The sequence below is a fragment of the Micropterus salmoides genome, unplaced genomic scaffold, assembly GCF_014851395.1.
Source record: "Micropterus salmoides isolate LMB-PRFRI ecotype aquatic unplaced genomic scaffold, ASM1485139v1 Ms_hic_scaffold_11, whole genome shotgun sequence".
NCBI classification, from domain to species: domain Eukaryota; kingdom Metazoa; phylum Chordata; class Actinopteri; order Centrarchiformes; family Centrarchidae; genus Micropterus; species Micropterus salmoides.
In genome coordinates, this window is record NW_024040152.1 from 7,192,007 (window position 1) to 7,210,511 (window position 18,505).

General features: G+C 42.3%; 1 protein-coding gene across 10 annotated transcripts in view; it reads left to right on the forward strand.

Moving 5' to 3' along the window:
• LOC119897086 (DNA-binding protein SATB1) overlaps positions 1 to 18,505 on the forward strand; it is a 60,147-nt gene that overhangs the window by 14,810 nt on the left and 26,832 nt on the right. For 3 of the 10 annotated variants that reach the window (XM_038710635.1, XM_038710637.1, XM_038710636.1), the window contains exons 3-8: positions 2,257 to 2,433; positions 3,394 to 3,520; positions 5,561 to 5,614; positions 6,934 to 7,057; positions 13,377 to 13,488; positions 14,556 to 14,633. In XM_038710635.1, the coding sequence (XP_038566563.1) occupies positions 2,257 to 2,433; positions 3,394 to 3,520; positions 5,561 to 5,614; positions 6,934 to 7,057; positions 13,377 to 13,488; positions 14,556 to 14,633 (672 nt within the window). The remainder of the gene's footprint in view (positions 1 to 2,256; positions 2,434 to 3,393; positions 3,521 to 5,560; positions 5,615 to 6,933; positions 7,058 to 13,376; positions 13,489 to 14,555; positions 14,634 to 18,505) is intronic. The other 7 variants (XM_038710640.1, XM_038710642.1, XM_038710641.1 and 4 more) reach the window with 6 other exon arrangements.

The following is an 18,505-nucleotide window of genomic DNA, read 5'->3' on the forward strand; positions in this document are numbered from 1 at the left end:
ACACCCCCTGCACGCTCTCCAAAACTCTTAAACCTTTTTACAATGCTTCTTTAGTTATCTCAGCACAAACACACATACACACTGCACACACTCCCACTGATTTGCCCAGACAATAGTTAATAGAAGAGCACTGTGAGAATTATTCCTGTGTCGTGCTGCATATCGCTGTGTCACTGCTCCTTCAGCCCTCCCGCTCCGACATTTGTTTATTAAGGGGAAGTTTCAGTCCTTTAAGAGCAATTCCTGTTTAAAGGGAGCCTTTACTCATGATTATGACATAGCTTTTTAATATAACTTGTGTCGTCTCGTGAAAAACACGGCGGGCAAAGCTATCCAAAATATGAACCTTTTTATGATCATGTTTTTCTATGTTTTCTTTTCTTTGTGGGTTGGAAATGAGCTTCAAAACTTGCAGGTTTGGGGATGTAATAGCATTTGGCAGCTAACGCTCATCTGTTTGTTTGTTTGTTTGGCCGGTTTGGTTTTCTTTGGGCAAGAGGGACTCAGGAACTTTTGGAATGTGGCTGTGTGAGTGTCCTCAGATGGGCAGTTTCTCTTATTTGCTCCTTTAATCTACGTGTTGCACGCCAGCTGAGAGAGCCTAATTTTTCACCTTCATCATCTCTGCTTCTTTTGGCCTCCTACGACGTTTGTTCCTCCAAGCCTCCTCATTGCTCTCTCCTCCTCTTCCCTTTCATCATTTTTTGTTTGTTTTTTTTGGTTTCTTCCTGGGTAAAGGGTGAAGCAGGCGAGGGAGGCGGGCGGTCCGCGGCGGAGGCTTCGCAGAGGGCCCACAGTGGGCATTGTGTCCGAGCCCGAAACAATATTTACCGCAGCCCTCTCTGGGCTCCCTGGAAACAAAGCCAGTATTGATCCCCCAAATGAACCTACACAGCAGTCTTTATTGTTAGATCTTTATCTATTAAAATCGGGGGAGGAGAAAAGCAGCTCTTTCAGCACATTCCCTGGCATCTGTCGGCTTATTGATTGTTTTGCCAGAGCTGTGTGCATCTTCTGGAATGCCTGGGTTTGGAAAATATTAGAATGTGAATCATTTTAATCAGCAAGCACAATAAATGTGCAGAAATGTGTTCAGGTAATAGTAGAATGGAGGCATACTGAGAAAGTAGGGCAACAGGGCATCTCATAAACAGCGTAGGATTTACTAAGTACTGTAAGCTATAGATACCCTCTTCATCAACACTTTAACAAAATTTTGATTTCCCTCTGTAGGTTTCTTTCAGACTGAGACTTCAAAAGGCCAAGTCCGCCCCATGCCCTTAAACTTTCTTAAATTTCAAGGATGTTATTTTAGGAAAAATGGCATATTGGGTGATATTTGCACAGTAGCTCCCTTGAACATTCGACAGTCTTTGGACAAGGATTGCTCATACCACCTAAAAGCACAGCCACTGTTGACACAGACTAGTATACCTCAGGGTGCAGAGGTGGCTTGGGATTTGAAGTGCTGCATCATGGGAAGATGTTTTTGGGTTGACAGGCAGAAAGAAAGGCTAATGTGAGCCCACAGCCTTAATGGTTAATAAAATGTTTATTGTTTCAAAGGTTGAAGGATTTTTAGTGGCTCCTTCATGTTTGTTCACACCAAACTAAAAGTGATACTTCTTTCTATGATACATACGAACAGTATAATACTTAATAAACACACAACTCACACTAATCATTGCATGCCATAGTGCAATGTCTCTGTATTGTATTGATGTATCATCATCTTAAAACCTGGAAGATGAACCTAAGACTGCAGGAAGGAATCCTCTAACAGCTGATTAAAAAAAGCTTCTTAAAATGGGATTACAGATGGAAGAACCATCTTTGAAAAAGATCATGGAAATTACATGACAAAAGAAAGCATTTCTAAATGAAAGAAATGGAACAAATTCAGTCTCTGAAATTGTGCGGGTCACCTCAGGAGTGTTTGATTCCTTGCGTTGTTCCTTGAGTGTTGGGCATTGAGACAAAGAGGTGAGGGTTTAAATAGAAATTGCCCTATAAAAGGAAAAAATGCCTTTGTGGTCCAAACTCCTGTTTTACTTCATTTCTGCACAGAACTTCCACTTAGCAGCAATCTATTCACTCACTCATAATCCCTTGACACTCAACCTCAGTGTAACTTAATCATCAGCGAGAAATATTAATCCCTCCACAAACACGCAGAATACTGAAGGTCAAAGTCTACACGTGAAGAAATGTGAACCCTTCTAGTTCTCACTTGTCTCTGTGTCTCGATGTCCTCAGGCAACATGCTGCCTGTGTTCTGTGTGGTCGAGCACTATGAGAATCCCATGGATTTTGATAGCAAGGAGGAGCATGCCGAGTTCGTCCTGGTGCGTAAGGACATGCTCTTCAACCAGCTCATCGAGATGGCCCTGCTGTCACTGGGCTACTCCCACAGCTCAGCGGCCCAGGCCAAAGGTAACCAGTGAAGTCGCTCATTGATTCTCATTATCATCTCTTAATTTTCTTCTCTGTTCTGCCACTTGATCTCTCTAATGCTCATTAACATCTTCTCTACAGCATTTTTTCACATGCTGTTACTTCTGTTAACGTGCACTCTTTATGCCTGACTCGCACACAAAAGCTACACACACTGTGTGACTATAATAGCCTTCCGCCAGCAGATCTGAAGCCACAGTAATGCATCCTGACACTGATCCCAGACAGGAGATGCTCAAGTCTCAGGGGTCACACACTCACACACATTCCCACACAGATGTATGAATACACAGGCTTACACACTTGTGTTTACATGCACATTCATACACTGTGCATATAAGCAAGTAACACACACACACACACACACACACACACACACACACACACTCATACTGTATATATTTATACGCACATATACTCAGTGACTCAGTGGGTGGGAGGGGCAGGTGGAGGAAAGGTTCTTCTAATTGCACTTGAGCACACGCAGGCCGAGGGTGGCTGTTTCAAGGTGCCTCTTAGCATGCTCTTTTATTATAGCCTGTCCGTCCCCCTTACACACACACAAACGCACACACACACATATCATAGTCCACCTCTCCCATAAGCTTACTTCCTGTTATTTGTGCGTCCACTTATATTTAAGGCACTCTCAGGAGAAATTCTCATGATTGTTGAGATTTCACTAATAAATGAAAAAATACGATGGTCACCAAAATGCCTCTGGGATGGCGACTCATGGCTTTATTCTTACTGTGCATGTGTTACTGTTAAATAGTTAAAATGTGTGGTCAGTAACAGCTTTGTGCTGATGTACTCACTTCTTTTTATGTCTGCTCTTGCGTCCATTGTTTGTGTTTTTGTGTGTCCATGTACCTGTCGTTATTCCTATGCGTGTCCATGTTTATTTGTGTGCGCATTTGTGCATATTGCATCATCTAGGCATGATTCAGGTGGGGAAGTGGAACCCCGTGCCCCTGTCATACGTGACAGACGCACCGGATGCTACAGTGGCTGACATGCTGCAGGACGTCTACCACGTTGTCACGCTTAAGATCCAGCTGCACAGGTAAGAAACGCGCACACTGGGACGTTATGATTCACACACACACTTGAAAGTATGTGTGTAGATGTTCATACATTTTTATTTTTTTATTTTTTTACCTGCCTACGATCCACAAATGTGCAGTGTCATAAGCTAAAACACACACACACACACACACACACACACACACACACACACACACACACACAGACACACCAGTATTGGATTGCTTTGATACATATAGAAGCACAGTTTTACCTTTTAGTCCAACACTCACAACACAACTAGCATGTATTGTATGCCCAGAGGCAGGTGCCAGTCTGCTGATGCCCTCTGCATGTATGATGCTGAGGATGGCATTATTATTCACATACAACAGACTGACGTTTGGAAATGGGGAAAAAACTATCTGAATATCAAAAACTTCCTCGACTTATGGCGCTAAAGAAACACAGACTGGTTTATTTGTCAATTTACCCATTAAGTGATGGCAGCACAGATTGAAAAAATAATCCTTGCATCCATGCTAACAATTTAGCTTGCAGTGTGGTGAGTGAGTAAGTAGATGTACAGTATCTGTTTGAGCTGCTCTATACTTGGTGATGTTAACCAATATGCAGATAATATTGACATTTTTGCATCGGAGATTGGTAAAATGTTTTAGAACCAAGCACTACTTTAGCTCTTTTCATAAAAAAATGAATGTGGTGGGCAACTGGAGACTGCCTATGGCTAAAAATGACTCTGCAGCAGATGAATACAAGGTTGTTCACCTGAAATAGTTCATAGATAAACCTGGCCGCTCTGGATATTTTAGGTAAAAAATATTTCTCCTGAATCTACATTGCTTATAATAAAGGAGACTAACAGGCTAAAACCTTCTTACACTGAGTACTGCGAGCTGTCTTGTTCCATCACTCACCATATTGTACGCTAAATGCTGCTCTGTAGGTGTGAGGCTTCGTTGTATTTATACACACAGCGAGAGCATACAAGCATTTATAGACATGGACACAAACAGGCTCATATATGCTCATAGACACGCAGACGCGCACACACACACACACACACACACAAACAGCCGTGTGGCGCTGGTGCGGAGGCTTGTGCCAGCTGCTGTTCCTACTCTTTTTCTACCTTGCTCTGCCTCTTCCTCTCTCTCCCCTCTCCTTCTGTACCCCCCCCCCCCCACACACACACACCACATCACCACTACCCAACTTTACCAGTGAAGCTGTCTCTCACTCACACACACACACACACACAGACACACACAGACACACAAAATACAGAAGGCTGTGTTTATTTCTGGCATGCTAGCCCTGAATGCATGGATAGCTGTCTTTCTCCACTACCCCTTTATGTCTATCCCTCCTTCCCTCCTCTTGTTCACTTCCCTCTCCCTAGAGGCTTTCTGGCTGCTGGAGCAGTTTAAGGTGTTCTGGAAAATCCATTGTTTGTGTGTGTGTGAGGTTGTGTCTTTTGCTTCAAGCAGATGTTAGCCTCGACCGTTGCACACATCCTTTTCTATGCCACTCACTCGGTTATCTCCTTGCTTGTAACGTTGCCAACACATCGACTGATAGATTTATGGACACACACACACACAAATGTCTCATGCATTTGTTCACTCATCAGCCCTCACTCAGTCTCTCATCTCTCACTTGTCAAGTGTCAAGGCAGTTTTAACGAAAAGTAATTCAGTGAAATATGCAATGCGAAATACATTGAACATATGTCTGGCCCACGTGAAGTGTTTATCTAGAGCAAACTAGCCGCTCTCACTGGTGCTCAGTTTTGTTACTCCACACTCGCACCCACCGTGTAAATATATTTCTCATTTTCAAAACTCAGAAATCGAGTGTCGGTAAGAAATCGGTAGAACTGAATTCCTGCGGCACACGACACCAGCTAATGTCAAAGCCAATTTATTTGATATATAAATCTATTTTGATTTTGCTGCATATTTGTTGTCAGTATTGTTATTGTTTTGTATTTGTTTTTCCCCTTTTCTCTCCCTGCCCCACCATCCCTTCACCCCCTCCCCTGCCCCGACTGCCGCAGAAATCTAGCCAGTAACACCTTAAATTGTTTCGCCGAGCACAACGAGCCAGGAAGGTAGAAGTAACACGAAATAATAGTCGCCACATGCAGCTGATGTATAATTCATGCATCAATCCAGCAGATGTGTTGTATAAAGTAATTAACTAATCAGAACAATCAGGAGAGAGGGAAAGGGAGAGAGAGTGAGGGAGAATATGAAAGAGGGAGATGGAGTGAGGCAGGCAAAGAGAGAGAGAGAGACAGAGCAATCTCCAGATGCATCTGCTTGATGCGCCAAATGAAATCTGTCTGTCTTGGAGGGGTGCTTGCAGCAGGAAAAAAGAGCGGGAGCCCATGTGTGTTCAGCTCTCTTTCTCTCTGGTTTCCTCGCTCTGTCTCTACCACTCTGTCTGTCTGATTGTTCCAGTGATTTGGCTAATTCATCAATATACATTTTAAACAGGCTTGGACTACTATTGCAACCCGGTTTTAAACCTCTGTTTTGAGCGAAGTAATCTGTTCCCAAATTGCCAATTCTTAACAGAACACTCAGTGTTTGTATTATTATTAGTTGATTAATCGATAAAACAGTTGACAGAAAATGTATTGGCAATTTTGATAATTTGATTATCAAGTAGAAATGCCTAGCATTCATTAGTTTCAGCTTCTCAAATGTGAGGATTTTGCTGCTTTTCTCTGATTTAAATCATTATAAATTGAATATCTTTGGGGTTTTGACTGTTGGTTGGATAAAAACAAGATGTAATTTTGGTCTCCGGTAACTTAAACTGTATTCTGACAAGGACTACACGATTGCTTGACCTAATAGAAACAAATCATCAACAGATTAATCAATAATGAACAATAATCTACATTTGATGTTTTTATACAGTGTTTAATTATGTAATATGTTTTCCATTTGCAATCAATTTTAGGATCAGGCCAAAGCTGTTTAGAAAATAAATAATGTTGGATGAGGAAGTATTGCTGTCTGGTGTTAAGGATGCTGCAGGGTAACTTCCCCAAGTTGCCTCAGTAGTTGTTTGAGTCGAATTTATTTCCAGATTTAAAGATTGGTGTTATTACCACTTTGCTCCATAGATCAGGGACATATCCAACCTTTACAACCAGATTAAATAATTTTAATATTGTGTTGCTGAAATTGTGGCTTGTGTATTTTATCAATTCATTCAAGATACCATCAGGGCTGCTGGCTTTCCTTTCTATCTTTGTCTCTTCTCCATCTGAATTGGTTCTCATGCTCTTCCCTCACCCCTCTCTCCCCCCTCCCTGTACATCCCTATCAATCCCCCCCTTTCCTCTCCCTATCTTATCTTCCTTGTCCCCGTCCACCCCACACCCCCGTATGTCTCCTCTCCTCTCTCTCTCCACAGTTGTCCTAAGCTGGAGGACCTGCCACCCGAGCAATGGAGCCACTCTACAGTAAGAAACGCCCTCAAGGAGTTACTCAAAGACATGAATCAGAGCTCTCTGGCTAAAGAATGTCCCTTATCACAGGTGCTGAAGCCCAGTCTGCTTATTCCCCCAGAAAAAAAAAAAAGATTAACGCCCAACCCTACCCCCCTTCTACTATTCTGCACAAACAAAACAAACCCCCCTATCTCCATCACCTCTGTCTTTTATCCTTTTACTTATCAAATGCCCTGAGTTTGATCAAGTGGGAAAGAGAATCGGCATAGAAAATCCGAATCAATGGCTATTGTCGTTTGTTTGCCGCATGATTTTTTTTGTTTCTTTTACCACCCCCGACACACACACACACACACACACACACACACACACACACACACACACACAGAGACTTGCATGCAACGGTAGCCAAAAAGCAGAGGTGTTATTGAACGTATGGTTATTGTTAGATAAACACTGGCCCGAACCCAGAACGATCTGGATTGTTTTTGTTCTTTTTCTCATTCAGTTAATTCTCAGCATTTCCTAGCATCAGGCTGGAGATGCGTACGTTCACGTTAGGTGTTATATTCTGTGTTTTTTGTCAGCTGGGAGGTTGGATAGAAAGCACTAGCGCAGATATTGTATTAACAGGCAGTGTAGTCAGTATATCATGGAGGCAGCTCTGGAGTGAATGGAATGAAACTGCAGTATATCTGTCACAGGGGCCAATAATGTATGTGTGTCTGTGTGTTATAGTGCAAGGAGATGTGTGTGTGTCTTTGCTTGAGTATGTTTGTGAAATGTATATCAACGTACAGGACGTGTACGTGGAAGTCTTGTGTTTTCCGTGTGTATGTATTTAGATCCAAGCATGTGCGTAGGTGCCTTCAGTATCAAGCCAGCTCTCCTCCCAGGCCACCTTATGGTCACCTGGAGACCCTCATTTGCACTGTGTGTGTGTATGTATGTATGTATATGTGTGTGTGTGTGTGTGTGTGAGAGTGAGTGGCTGCTCTCAGTGTGTGTGTTTGTGTGTTTAGCCGGGCATGAGCAGTGCGCTGATGATGTAAAGAGTCCCTGGGTGGCGTTCAGGCGGAGCCCAGCCCGGTCTGGTAATCACCCTGTTTACGGTCCATATGTGAAGACAGCTCAGAAGAGAGCACGCGCAAGCTCAGAGGATCTAACACACAAGCGCACACACACTTCCTCTGACACACATTTGCTATTTTCACCTACAAACTAGTCGCAAATGAAACTGAAGATTATTTTAGCTTTCCAGTTAGGATGAAAGAGGATCCAGAAAATATCTTGAACTGAATTTTCTTTTCTTTCTTTCTTGAATGTATTTTAGCAGCCAATTTGGTCCTAAATTCAGATGACAAATGGCATTAAATGGTCTTACATTTACTGTCATGCAGAAAGTCTTGCCAGCCATTGTCGATTCTTGGTAGCTTCGCTCACTGCAAACACTTAACATGTTATTTTTTTCATCCTTTGCAGTGTGGTAAATCTTCATCTTTCTCCTCTGTTCTCATTGTTATGCATCTCAGCCAGTAAATGTTTTTTTAAAATCAGAATCAAAAGAATGCATAGCTGTATCGAATTTGAAAGCAGTGTTTAGTACTAGTTAAATTTTAGTACGATTTTATATGGTATACTATAAACAGTATGTAGAGTACCGATATCACATAAAACCATATGTTTTAATTGCTCTTGAGCCAAGTTTCAGCTAAAGCCTTGATTTTAAATCTTATTTTGTATTATTAAATTTTGCCTAGACATTATTTTATTTAAATTCAATTATTATTTATTGAATTTTCCATATGTGTTTTTTCATTTTTTATGTAATTTAAAGAGAAACTTGCAGCTTTTCTTCTTAGTTAATTTATACCCTGATGATCTACATGGATCTGTATCTGCCACGTTCAAACAGGCTGCCATGATGCTGTTTGACATCTGTTCCTCTGTGGGACCCGGGGCCTGCTACACCCATAGAGTGGTGGTTTGTTCCTACTGAAATGGTTTCGTAGACAGGTTGTCATGTATGAGATATGTCCCCACGTTGCCTCTTTTCACAGACTCCCTGTCATGTGACTAGTGACGTCACTGCCTGCTTTTGGCCCACCCACTTATGTTTCTGATGGTGTGTTTCATTTACCTCAGAAGGCGGAGGTCTGAGCTGGGAATACCCGAGTTGACGCCGTTCCAGTTAACAAGTTGGAAAACCTTGCTCAGCCAGCCATTGTTTACAACTAGCCAGATTAACCATTGTTATGCCGGTTGATAAAAAAAAACACATTGTGCGGTATTTACTCATACTAAACACTGTTGCAACACGTCCACACGCAGTTGGACAGCAATTTGTGTATGAAAATTTCTGAGGCACAAGTACACAGAAGTGCTAATAAACAGTACAAACTACAGCTTTCACTAACTGTTGATACGCTGAGCAGCCATCTTGGATCACAAAGTCAGGGTAGTGCCAATTTCCAACTTTGAAATCAGAAATTCCAACTTCCCATGTCAAATGGAGCGCAACATGAGTTGACCAAAAAAGTGAAATGAGTGGGAGGGGGGAAAGGGGTGTTGCATGAGGGAGCAGAAGATTGGCACCTTTTAAGGATTAGTGTTTCCTTGATATTCTGCTGCGTAATCCCAGACCGAAAAGAGAGGTTAACAGATGAGAGAATCACAAAAAGTGAGTGAAAGAGAATTAGACCACCTCTGAACACAGCTCTGAAGAGAGGGGGTAGAGGGTTTCTTGTGAAATGCTGTTTTTGTCTGGAGCCTTGTCAAACATTTAGTTTCATTCCTTTGTAGCAGGGAGTCACGCTTTGTGTGTTTGGCCTACAAATGGCACGGGGAAACTTAGAATTAGAAAGAGAAAATGCATTCACTTAATGCCCATTGTCACTCCGCGAGAGGAACTGATTCTGACCTGTACACATATGAAGCAAACTTCAAGATTCAAAGCTAATGGCTCGGAGAAGCAGCGCCAAAATAAAACTTCTCCTGAAGCTGCCTCAATCAGCCGATCAGGCTTATTATTATTTATTTCGGATGTTGCCAGCAAGCTTAGCAACCCCCTTACCCATGTTCGCAGAAACTATGGCAACAAACGAGATCCCCGCCCCCCCTCACACCACTCTTTCTCATTGCCACAACCTCTTCTTGCCCACCCCCTGCTCACTCTCACTGGGCGGCCCCTGATGCACCAGCTGCTGCGTTGCGTAGCAGCAAATAGTCATCAAAATGCCATCTTTGCAGGTCTTCACCACCACGGCTGCCATAGGCGCAACCTGGTTGCCAGGGTATGTTTGTGTGTGTGCGTGTGTGTCTTAGATTGAAGGGGGGGGGGGGGGGGGTCACCCCAGTTGAGGTAGGCATGTGCCATAATTGAGCTGTGTTAGGTGTTGGCGAGAGACGAGGCACAGTGTTGCAAATGGGATTCGCTTTTCCCTATCTGATTCAAGACATCAGGCTAAGTTGGAATGTGTGCGTTTATGTGTGTGTGTGTACTTAATTGTGTGTGTGTGCATTTGTGTAACTACACCATGTGTGTTTGTCCGCAGGGGTTCTACTTTGTGTGTGTTTGCATTTGCCAGTGTGTGCACCACACTCTAACGCTGGCAGCTGGGTGCCTACAGTACCTGCCTGCTGCACTGCTATTCTCTTACCCACACACACGCACACACTCCCTCCTTCTTTCTCTCTCTTCCTGTCTCTCATGATGGGGAGTGGAGTAGATGCTAGGGACCGATAGTAGCCCAGTGCCACTTCCTGGTCTTGCTGATAAGCTCTCTGTGCTGCAGATGGCTATCACTTAAAGGGTCCACACACATGCTCATTCGCGCACACACCCACACACACTGCTACCTGTTGACAAGCCCTAGCACAGCCCTCCTGCTGGCACCGCAGTGGCAGCAGAGGCTCTGGTTATCTGCTTGATTTCACTTAGTGCGTATGCATGTGTGTGTGACAGAGCAGTGGGGAGAGTGAGAGAGAGAGAATAGGTGTGTGTGTGTGTGTGTGTGTGTGTGTATTGTTTCATTCACACATACACACAGGGCCCCCTGTGAGAGGTAGAGTGATGTATTGAGGGAGAGGGCTGATTAATGAGGAGCGTTTATTAGAACATCTGTGTCAAAGATGGCGGGGAATGAGGGAACGAGAGAGAGAGAGAGAAAAAGGCACACCGTCTTCTGCAGGCCTCTTGTTTGTTGCCTGGAGCAGCCTTAGCCCAGATATACTGTAAATAAAACATGGCAGGCTGGAGGAGAGGAGTTCATTATCCTGCTGGCTTAAATGAGAATTCTTTTTACTTTTAATATATATATATCTTTGGTTTGGGAGTTGGCTACCGGAACCAGGTGAGACTGGAATGTAGGATTTGCTGCTCTACCAACCGTCATCCCAAATATACACTTGTTGTTTTTTTTTCCAGTCCAGAACCAAACCATTAATTATGATTTACACAGGCTTTTGCACATCACAATGAACAAACAGGAATTATCATTTTAAAACCATAGAAGGCTGAACTAGCAGTTGCTGTTTCCTAATGCCAATATTACATAAATCCAAAAGAAGGAGCTGCTTCATGAATAAATGTATGACCCATTAAAAGGGCCATTCTGACTTCCTAACCCTAACCTGAACTCTATCAGGGTTTTCATTGAATGGCGGCTTTTCAGTATATCTATAAAAGACTGCTTTGTTACACCATGCAAGTCCAAAGCAGACCTCTTCACCCTTCTGTTTTTCATTATGACGGCATGATGCAGCACAGCATGGTTGGCACAAATTTACATCCATCTGCAGTCTCCAACGTGACTCTCGCCCCACTTGCTTATATTTGACTTCGTAAATAAAAGCAGCTAAATGGTTGTGACAAAGTGCAAGCAAGGTTGACTGTACCTGGTACAAGCAGGTATGGCGAGTCACGCCATGATGACGAGTAGTTAAGGTTGGCAACCTCTGTGACCTTTGTAGAAAGGTGAACAGCGGCACACATACGTGAATTCTTCCTCTACATTTAGTTGTCTTGTGTCCTCTTAGTTTCATTTTAATACTATTGCACCAAGATCTTTGCGTCTAGCTCAGTCAATGTCTTTGAGAGCTCTAGCTTTTATAAACTCTTGTGTGGTGTTATTAGCCCTTAACGTCCCAATAGCAATGTTTTGTTCTGTAACTCTTTGTAGGAGGAGGAAACATGTGAAGATGGTTAAATTAATGCTTAAAGCTGACTACCTTTTGCTTTAGTTCATCCTCAAGAAGATCCCTCCTTGCCACAGTTTGACGAAGGAAACTTGTGTCCATCTTGCCTGTTTTGGATCCTCCAATGAACTTTGCCCGCGTTTGTTTTTTTGGTGCATTCTCATGTGTTAGATTTCGGAGTGGTGCCATCACAAAAGGTGCATACAGCTTTAATAGAGAGGTCAGGAGTCCAGAGTTAGATCGACCTTTCTGACGGCACAACTGCCACCCTTTACCCTCCTTTTGTGCAGAAAAGCTGGAGCCAGGGAACCAGAATCATCCTGTACCAGATCATTGTGCTTGCACTGCCATGCTGCTCTGCCAGAAGGTTCCCCCGCCATCCTCCAAGCATATATTATATGAAAATGATAAAGATGGCATACCTGTAATTTGAAAACAGATGGTTTGGTTCTTTTGAATATTTATAACAATCAAAAACAATTTCTCCTGCACCAACCTCGCTATTTGCCTGGAGGCCGGCAAGGTGTTAAAACATTCATTTTAATGAAACTGGAAGGCAGAAAAAAAAACAAAAAACGCCTCTTTGTTTCTCTGAGGCGAAAGAAGGACAGTTGAAGTAAATGTAGAGAGGGCAAAGACTACTCTAAAGGGGGAGATAGGAGCACATGTGCGTCGGAGAACGACATGCTCAGTGCGGCCCTCTATCTGCTTGAAGTTGTTGTCTTAAACAGATTGTATAAATAAAGCGCTGAAAAATAAGAGGTTTATCTGTTTACATCACCCAACTCCCCAGATGCTGATATTCAATAAGCCACTATCTTCTTTCCTTTTGAAGGTAAATATATTTCCTGCCGCCTGCTCTTGATGTCAACAGACTCAGAACTCAGTTGACCTTGTAATTTACCCACTCTAAAATAAAAAAAAATCAAACTCAACGGCATTTGATAAAAAACAATAGATAAAGCCTTTTTTGATTTAATTTGTTTTACCTTTTAGCAGAGGGGATCCAAAATTTCTGCATGTCTGATACTTTTCAGTTGGCTTTTTTTAGTGCTGGGTTTTACCGTGTCCCTATCTTTTATTTGTTTTGACAAGCTACAGTGTTACTGCATGTTTCACAAGGTTTAATATTATGTCTGTATTTTCCACAATGAGAATCTAAAGTCTCTCTCTCGTTCTCTCTCCCTCTCAATCAATCTCTCTCTTTCAGAGTATGATTTCCTCCATTGTGAACAGCACTTACTATGCAAATGTGTCGGCGGCGAAGTGTCAGGAATTTGGGCGCTGGTATAAACATTTCAAGAAGACAAAAGATATGATGGGTAAGCAAAACGGAGGGGCGCAAAGTATGGCGTTCATACTTTTGTCTCTGTGCGCGCACACACATTCACACACATACACACCACTCGCCAATACAATATGTTCTCTAACCAACCGTCTCTTTGTCTTCCTGCTGTTGCATGAAGCAGAAATACATTTTTATCTTGTTATCTAATAATTCAAGATTATCTCCACACTGTTTTGCAGTTGAACACAGTGTTATCTTTAATGTATCCATTATTGCTTTAAATAACACTAATGCAAGAGTCAAATTGAGGCTTCTTACTGTTTTATTTTTGTTTGTGAGTACAACGCTTTAGTTTTCTATGAACAAGAGGCAGCAATATCTTCAACTGGCCACCGCCTAGTCTGAAATTCAATTAGTTTTTCTTATCAACCCTCTAACAACGCATGCTTTATATTATCTCAAAAAAATCCCCTTTGACCCTCCAGGAAATGAGGTTATATGATCCTAGTAGCACCCTACCCGGAGATAGAATTGCGATATATTTTTATGTCTTATGATTAAGCCGAACACCACTCTTTGCAAGGCTCATAAGGCAGTGTAATGTTGAGATATTAGCTTTAACAATCTGTTGAACAATCTTTTTTTTCTTTGCCAGTGCGCTACTGCTCGCTGTGATGACAGATGAGATATTATATCAAAATGTTTTCACAGCCTACATGCAAATAGTATGTTGTGATCATATCTTATCTGATGTTTTTTTTCTTCTGTTAAAGTGGCAACATACGCTGGGAACATTATTTACTTCAGACCTGCTGCACTTGTGTATTCTCTTGCATACTCCTACACATTTTCTGTCATAATTGTTTTCTATCTGGTTTTTATTTTCCTCAAAAAATGGGTCTGCTGCAGCTGCCAGGAAGGCCTTAGTGATGCTCGTGTTTTAAATGTCACATTTCTGCTTACCTGGAGTGGGAGAGAAGTACTGTAGAAAGCCTTAACCCTGTCTTCTTTCCTCACTACTCTACACTGTATGCTGTGTGTGTGTGTGTGTGTGTGTGTGTGTGTGTGTGCATGTGCGTGTTCTGCCATACCACTGTGCAGGCATGCGCCAACCCTCCCAGCTGGAGGGCTACCTGGGGACGTGTGTCCTCCGTGAGAGCCCGCGTGCCAATGCACTAGGTATGTCGCAACATGGGCATTCATACAAACACACTCTTGTTTTGTTTTTTTACTTTGGAGGACATTGAACTGGCATAAATGGAAACTTACCATAACCTTTACCATAACTATTACACGCTTAACCCATTACTGTCGCTTTGACTCAAACTTACCTGACTTACCTGAAAAAACAAGCTTTAACCCTAAACATTTGTGCTTTACTTTGTGTGAACCAGGTTTATGTCGTAATAATGTGACTATGTAAACTGATTTTGATATATTTGGCACAAAAATACATAAACACACACACAGATGTGTCTAACTTGTGAGGAGCTAAATTCCTTCCTTGATACCTAATCTTAATGCTTAATGTTAAATGCCTGTCTTGTCTAAAATGAATGTCAATTAAAATCATAATTTTAATCCGAAAACCAAATCGTGCTTTAAAGTCACATAAAAAAACAACAAGTGATGACAACATTATCACACCCACAACATAATGTCACTTTTCAACTTAAAGAAAGTATAAGCTGTTCATCTTTTTTCACGTTCATGTATCACTCTTTGGTGAATTCAAGCCCTGATAACAAAACCACCAATGTATATACACAGAAGCACTGATAACATCTCAGGATTCATACAAACTCTAGCACCTACGCGCCATGTTAGCCAAACCTCAGACACAAAACCTTGGCACACAAGCTTCAGGTGCCCACCGCACACTGCGGCAACTCCCCTAACCTCAATATTCATGACGGGCTGTTACCTGCTGTACGTGGCCACAAATGGTGAAATGCCAAGGCTGAAAGAAAGTGTGGCACGGTCATCCCTTTGTACTTTGACAGTGGCGTCAAATGTGACTCTGCATTTGCTTCACCACACTGCATTTAGCAAGCAGTTTGAGCCTGAAGTCAAGGGGAATAAGTACCTGGTCACAGGAACTGGCAAGCCACTCTGCTGCTCTGCCAGCTGAAGTGGTATTACTGGCCACCAGCGAATGTCGTCTCTTCTTTTGATGTGGAAACGCCAGTGCAGGGAAGTGAACGCAGGGGAAAGAGTTGGGTCACTTTGTACGTCTCTCTTTCTCATTCTGTCTCACTCATAGTCTCACACACACACACACACACACACACACACACACACACTCTCACTCTCTCTCCCTCCCTCCCTCAGCCCACATCCCATTCCCATTGTGTGTTTAATCCGGGACTCTTTTGTGGCAGGATTCCACACGAGGACTCCCGCTTCTGTGGCAGCCTTTTTCTCCCAGGGCCTGCCATGCTCTTCTGTCACCCCTTCTCTTTTCAATTTGCATGGAAATGCCTCCGTGTGCCTGTGTGTTTGTGTGTTGTGAGCATGCCCCCCAGCAGTCTGTGTGAGCGAGCATATGCACACACACATTCACATATGAGTGAATAGACACGCCATACCATCAGAGCCAGGGAATGCCAGGGATTATGGGAAGAGATGTGATTATTACCAAGATTTTTTTGTTTTGCCCCCCCTCCCCTCCATTTGTTTTTGACAAACGCTCAATAGACCCATCTTGGCTGGGTGTTTTGTGCTTGCTGACTGTTAAGAAACAAGCAGCTGAAATACATGATTATTGTGGGTATTTTTGGAAAACATCCATGCACTTAATCTTTCATCTGCTGAAAAATTCAGCTTGTTGAAGCCCCCCTCCCCCCCCAACAGAAATGTACTCATAATTTGATACGATGCTTTTCTGTGGGATATGGAGGCCGCAGTACACTTCTTAGGTGTTAATGTTGCCATCCGTATGAATTCTTAAATACTGCCCCCTCACTCACTCACTCGGCATAGTGAATGCAAAAAGCCTTAGCGTGTGTCAATTCCTTAAAGAGAGGCGGAAACCTTTAAAAGATTCAGGCATACAAGACAGACAGCATGTAGGCCTACCCGTTTTATTTACCGTGTCCTCTCCTCTCTAGCATGAGCTCTGCAACTTTACAACTAGCTCTGCCTAATAGGCTATGTGCCTAACCAATCGTAACTCCTATTGCCTCAACCCAACAGCCAATCAGAGGCAGCGTAGGGCGGGTCTTTTTTTCTAGTTCGCTACCATAGATTGTACTGCGGAGTCTGACAGCTGAACACGTGATGACGGTAAAAGACTGCTGAACGAGCTGTCAGTCGGAAAGCAAGCCTGATGTACGATAGATGTAAGCTAGCTTACAATGTTAACTGTCCTGTCAGATACAGTAATGTTAAGTTTTTAGAACTTTGCCGCTGTTATTAACCAGTAATGTTAGCTAAGCTAATTGTTCAGAGCAGTGGCAGCAACCTGGATATATAATGTATTCTAACATCAACAGGATAAAACGTGTCCCCATCACTGAAAGCGTTTGTTGAAAATGCTTTGAAAAACATGAAATGCAAAGAACCAATGAAAGTGCTCTGAGAAAGGTTTATTTACATTTATTTATTTCATTTAGCTGACGCTTTTATCCAAAGCGACTTACAATTGCTATACATGTCAGAGGTCGCACACCTCTGGAGCAACTAGGGGTTAAGTGTCTTGCTCAGGGACACAATGGTGGATGTCTCACAGTGGGAATTGAATCCAGGTCTCCTACACCAAAGGCAAGCATCTTATCTATACACCATCACCATATTTGCATTTTTAAGTTAGAATAGACAAGCTACTGATTATAAAATGACCCCAAAATGTGCAGCACCAGTCAGTAACTTTAACAACTTCTTGTCACAGTTTCTATTTGGCCAAATTTTCTGTTCTCTCCCTGTAAACATGACAAAAGAGGAGTGAAGACTAAATCATGCCTGCATGTGTGCAAATTCAGCAGGGTTGATATTACCTGAGAAAAGTTGATCTACAGGAGAAACATATGTGAAAGCAACACAAAATGCCTGAGAGCTGCGCTGCATTAGATTCTGTAATACTTATAGATTTTGAATTGTCACCTGCCACCTGATTTTTGTTTTTCCCTTTACATAAATAAAAACATTTCCATCATAAAAAGATGTAGGAAAGGCAGAACAGGATGTCACAGAATACAGGAAAGTGTTTAATCCTCAAAATTATCTGGGGGAGGATCCCCAGAGCCCCAACTCATATATTTCAGCTTTGATTATTTCTATAAAATACTGTTATTATATCATCATATCGCGTTCTTGTGACACAAGTATGGTGCATCGCCACTTCTCGTAAGATAAGTGTATTGTCACAGCCCTAATCTGAGCCCTTATGTCCCCACAAATTTTAAACACAAAGTGACGCCCGTACATGTCGGTATCTTCGTCTTGTTGCAGTAGACGAATGCACATTATCTATACAACATGTAAACTTAAAAAAAGACCCCTCTTACACTTTCTATCTACATTTCTTTGCTTGCGTATCCTTCTCACATTTTTTACCCCTGCATGAAACATTCAGCTGCTCCAAATGCTCATTCACTTCACTGTGGGTAGTACTTTGAATCTTAAATCATTGTTTTCATCCTCTAAGCACATAATTTAAACCTGTCTTATAATATTCCCTAGCAGCCATTATGGACTTAAAGCAAGAGAAGCCGCAAAAATCTCTAAAATTCCATCAAATGACGGCACATATATAGATGTTCTTTTTGTCATACAGACAGTTTAAGTCATGTCTGTTTTAGCACACTCAAACAAGGATGTTTCTCAGGTTACACACTGTAACACACCTCTACTGTACTCCTTCGGTCTCTGTTCATTGCTCCCTACATTTATATTTAGACCATCCTCCCCTAAAAATGTCATATTGGCTAGCTTGTGTTCCTTATTTTAGAATTAAGGATGTAAAAGGAGAATCAGATTTATCAGCATTACATCTGCAGTTGTGGAAACACACTCTCAACCACACACACATTAATTCTGTACCTTCACATACA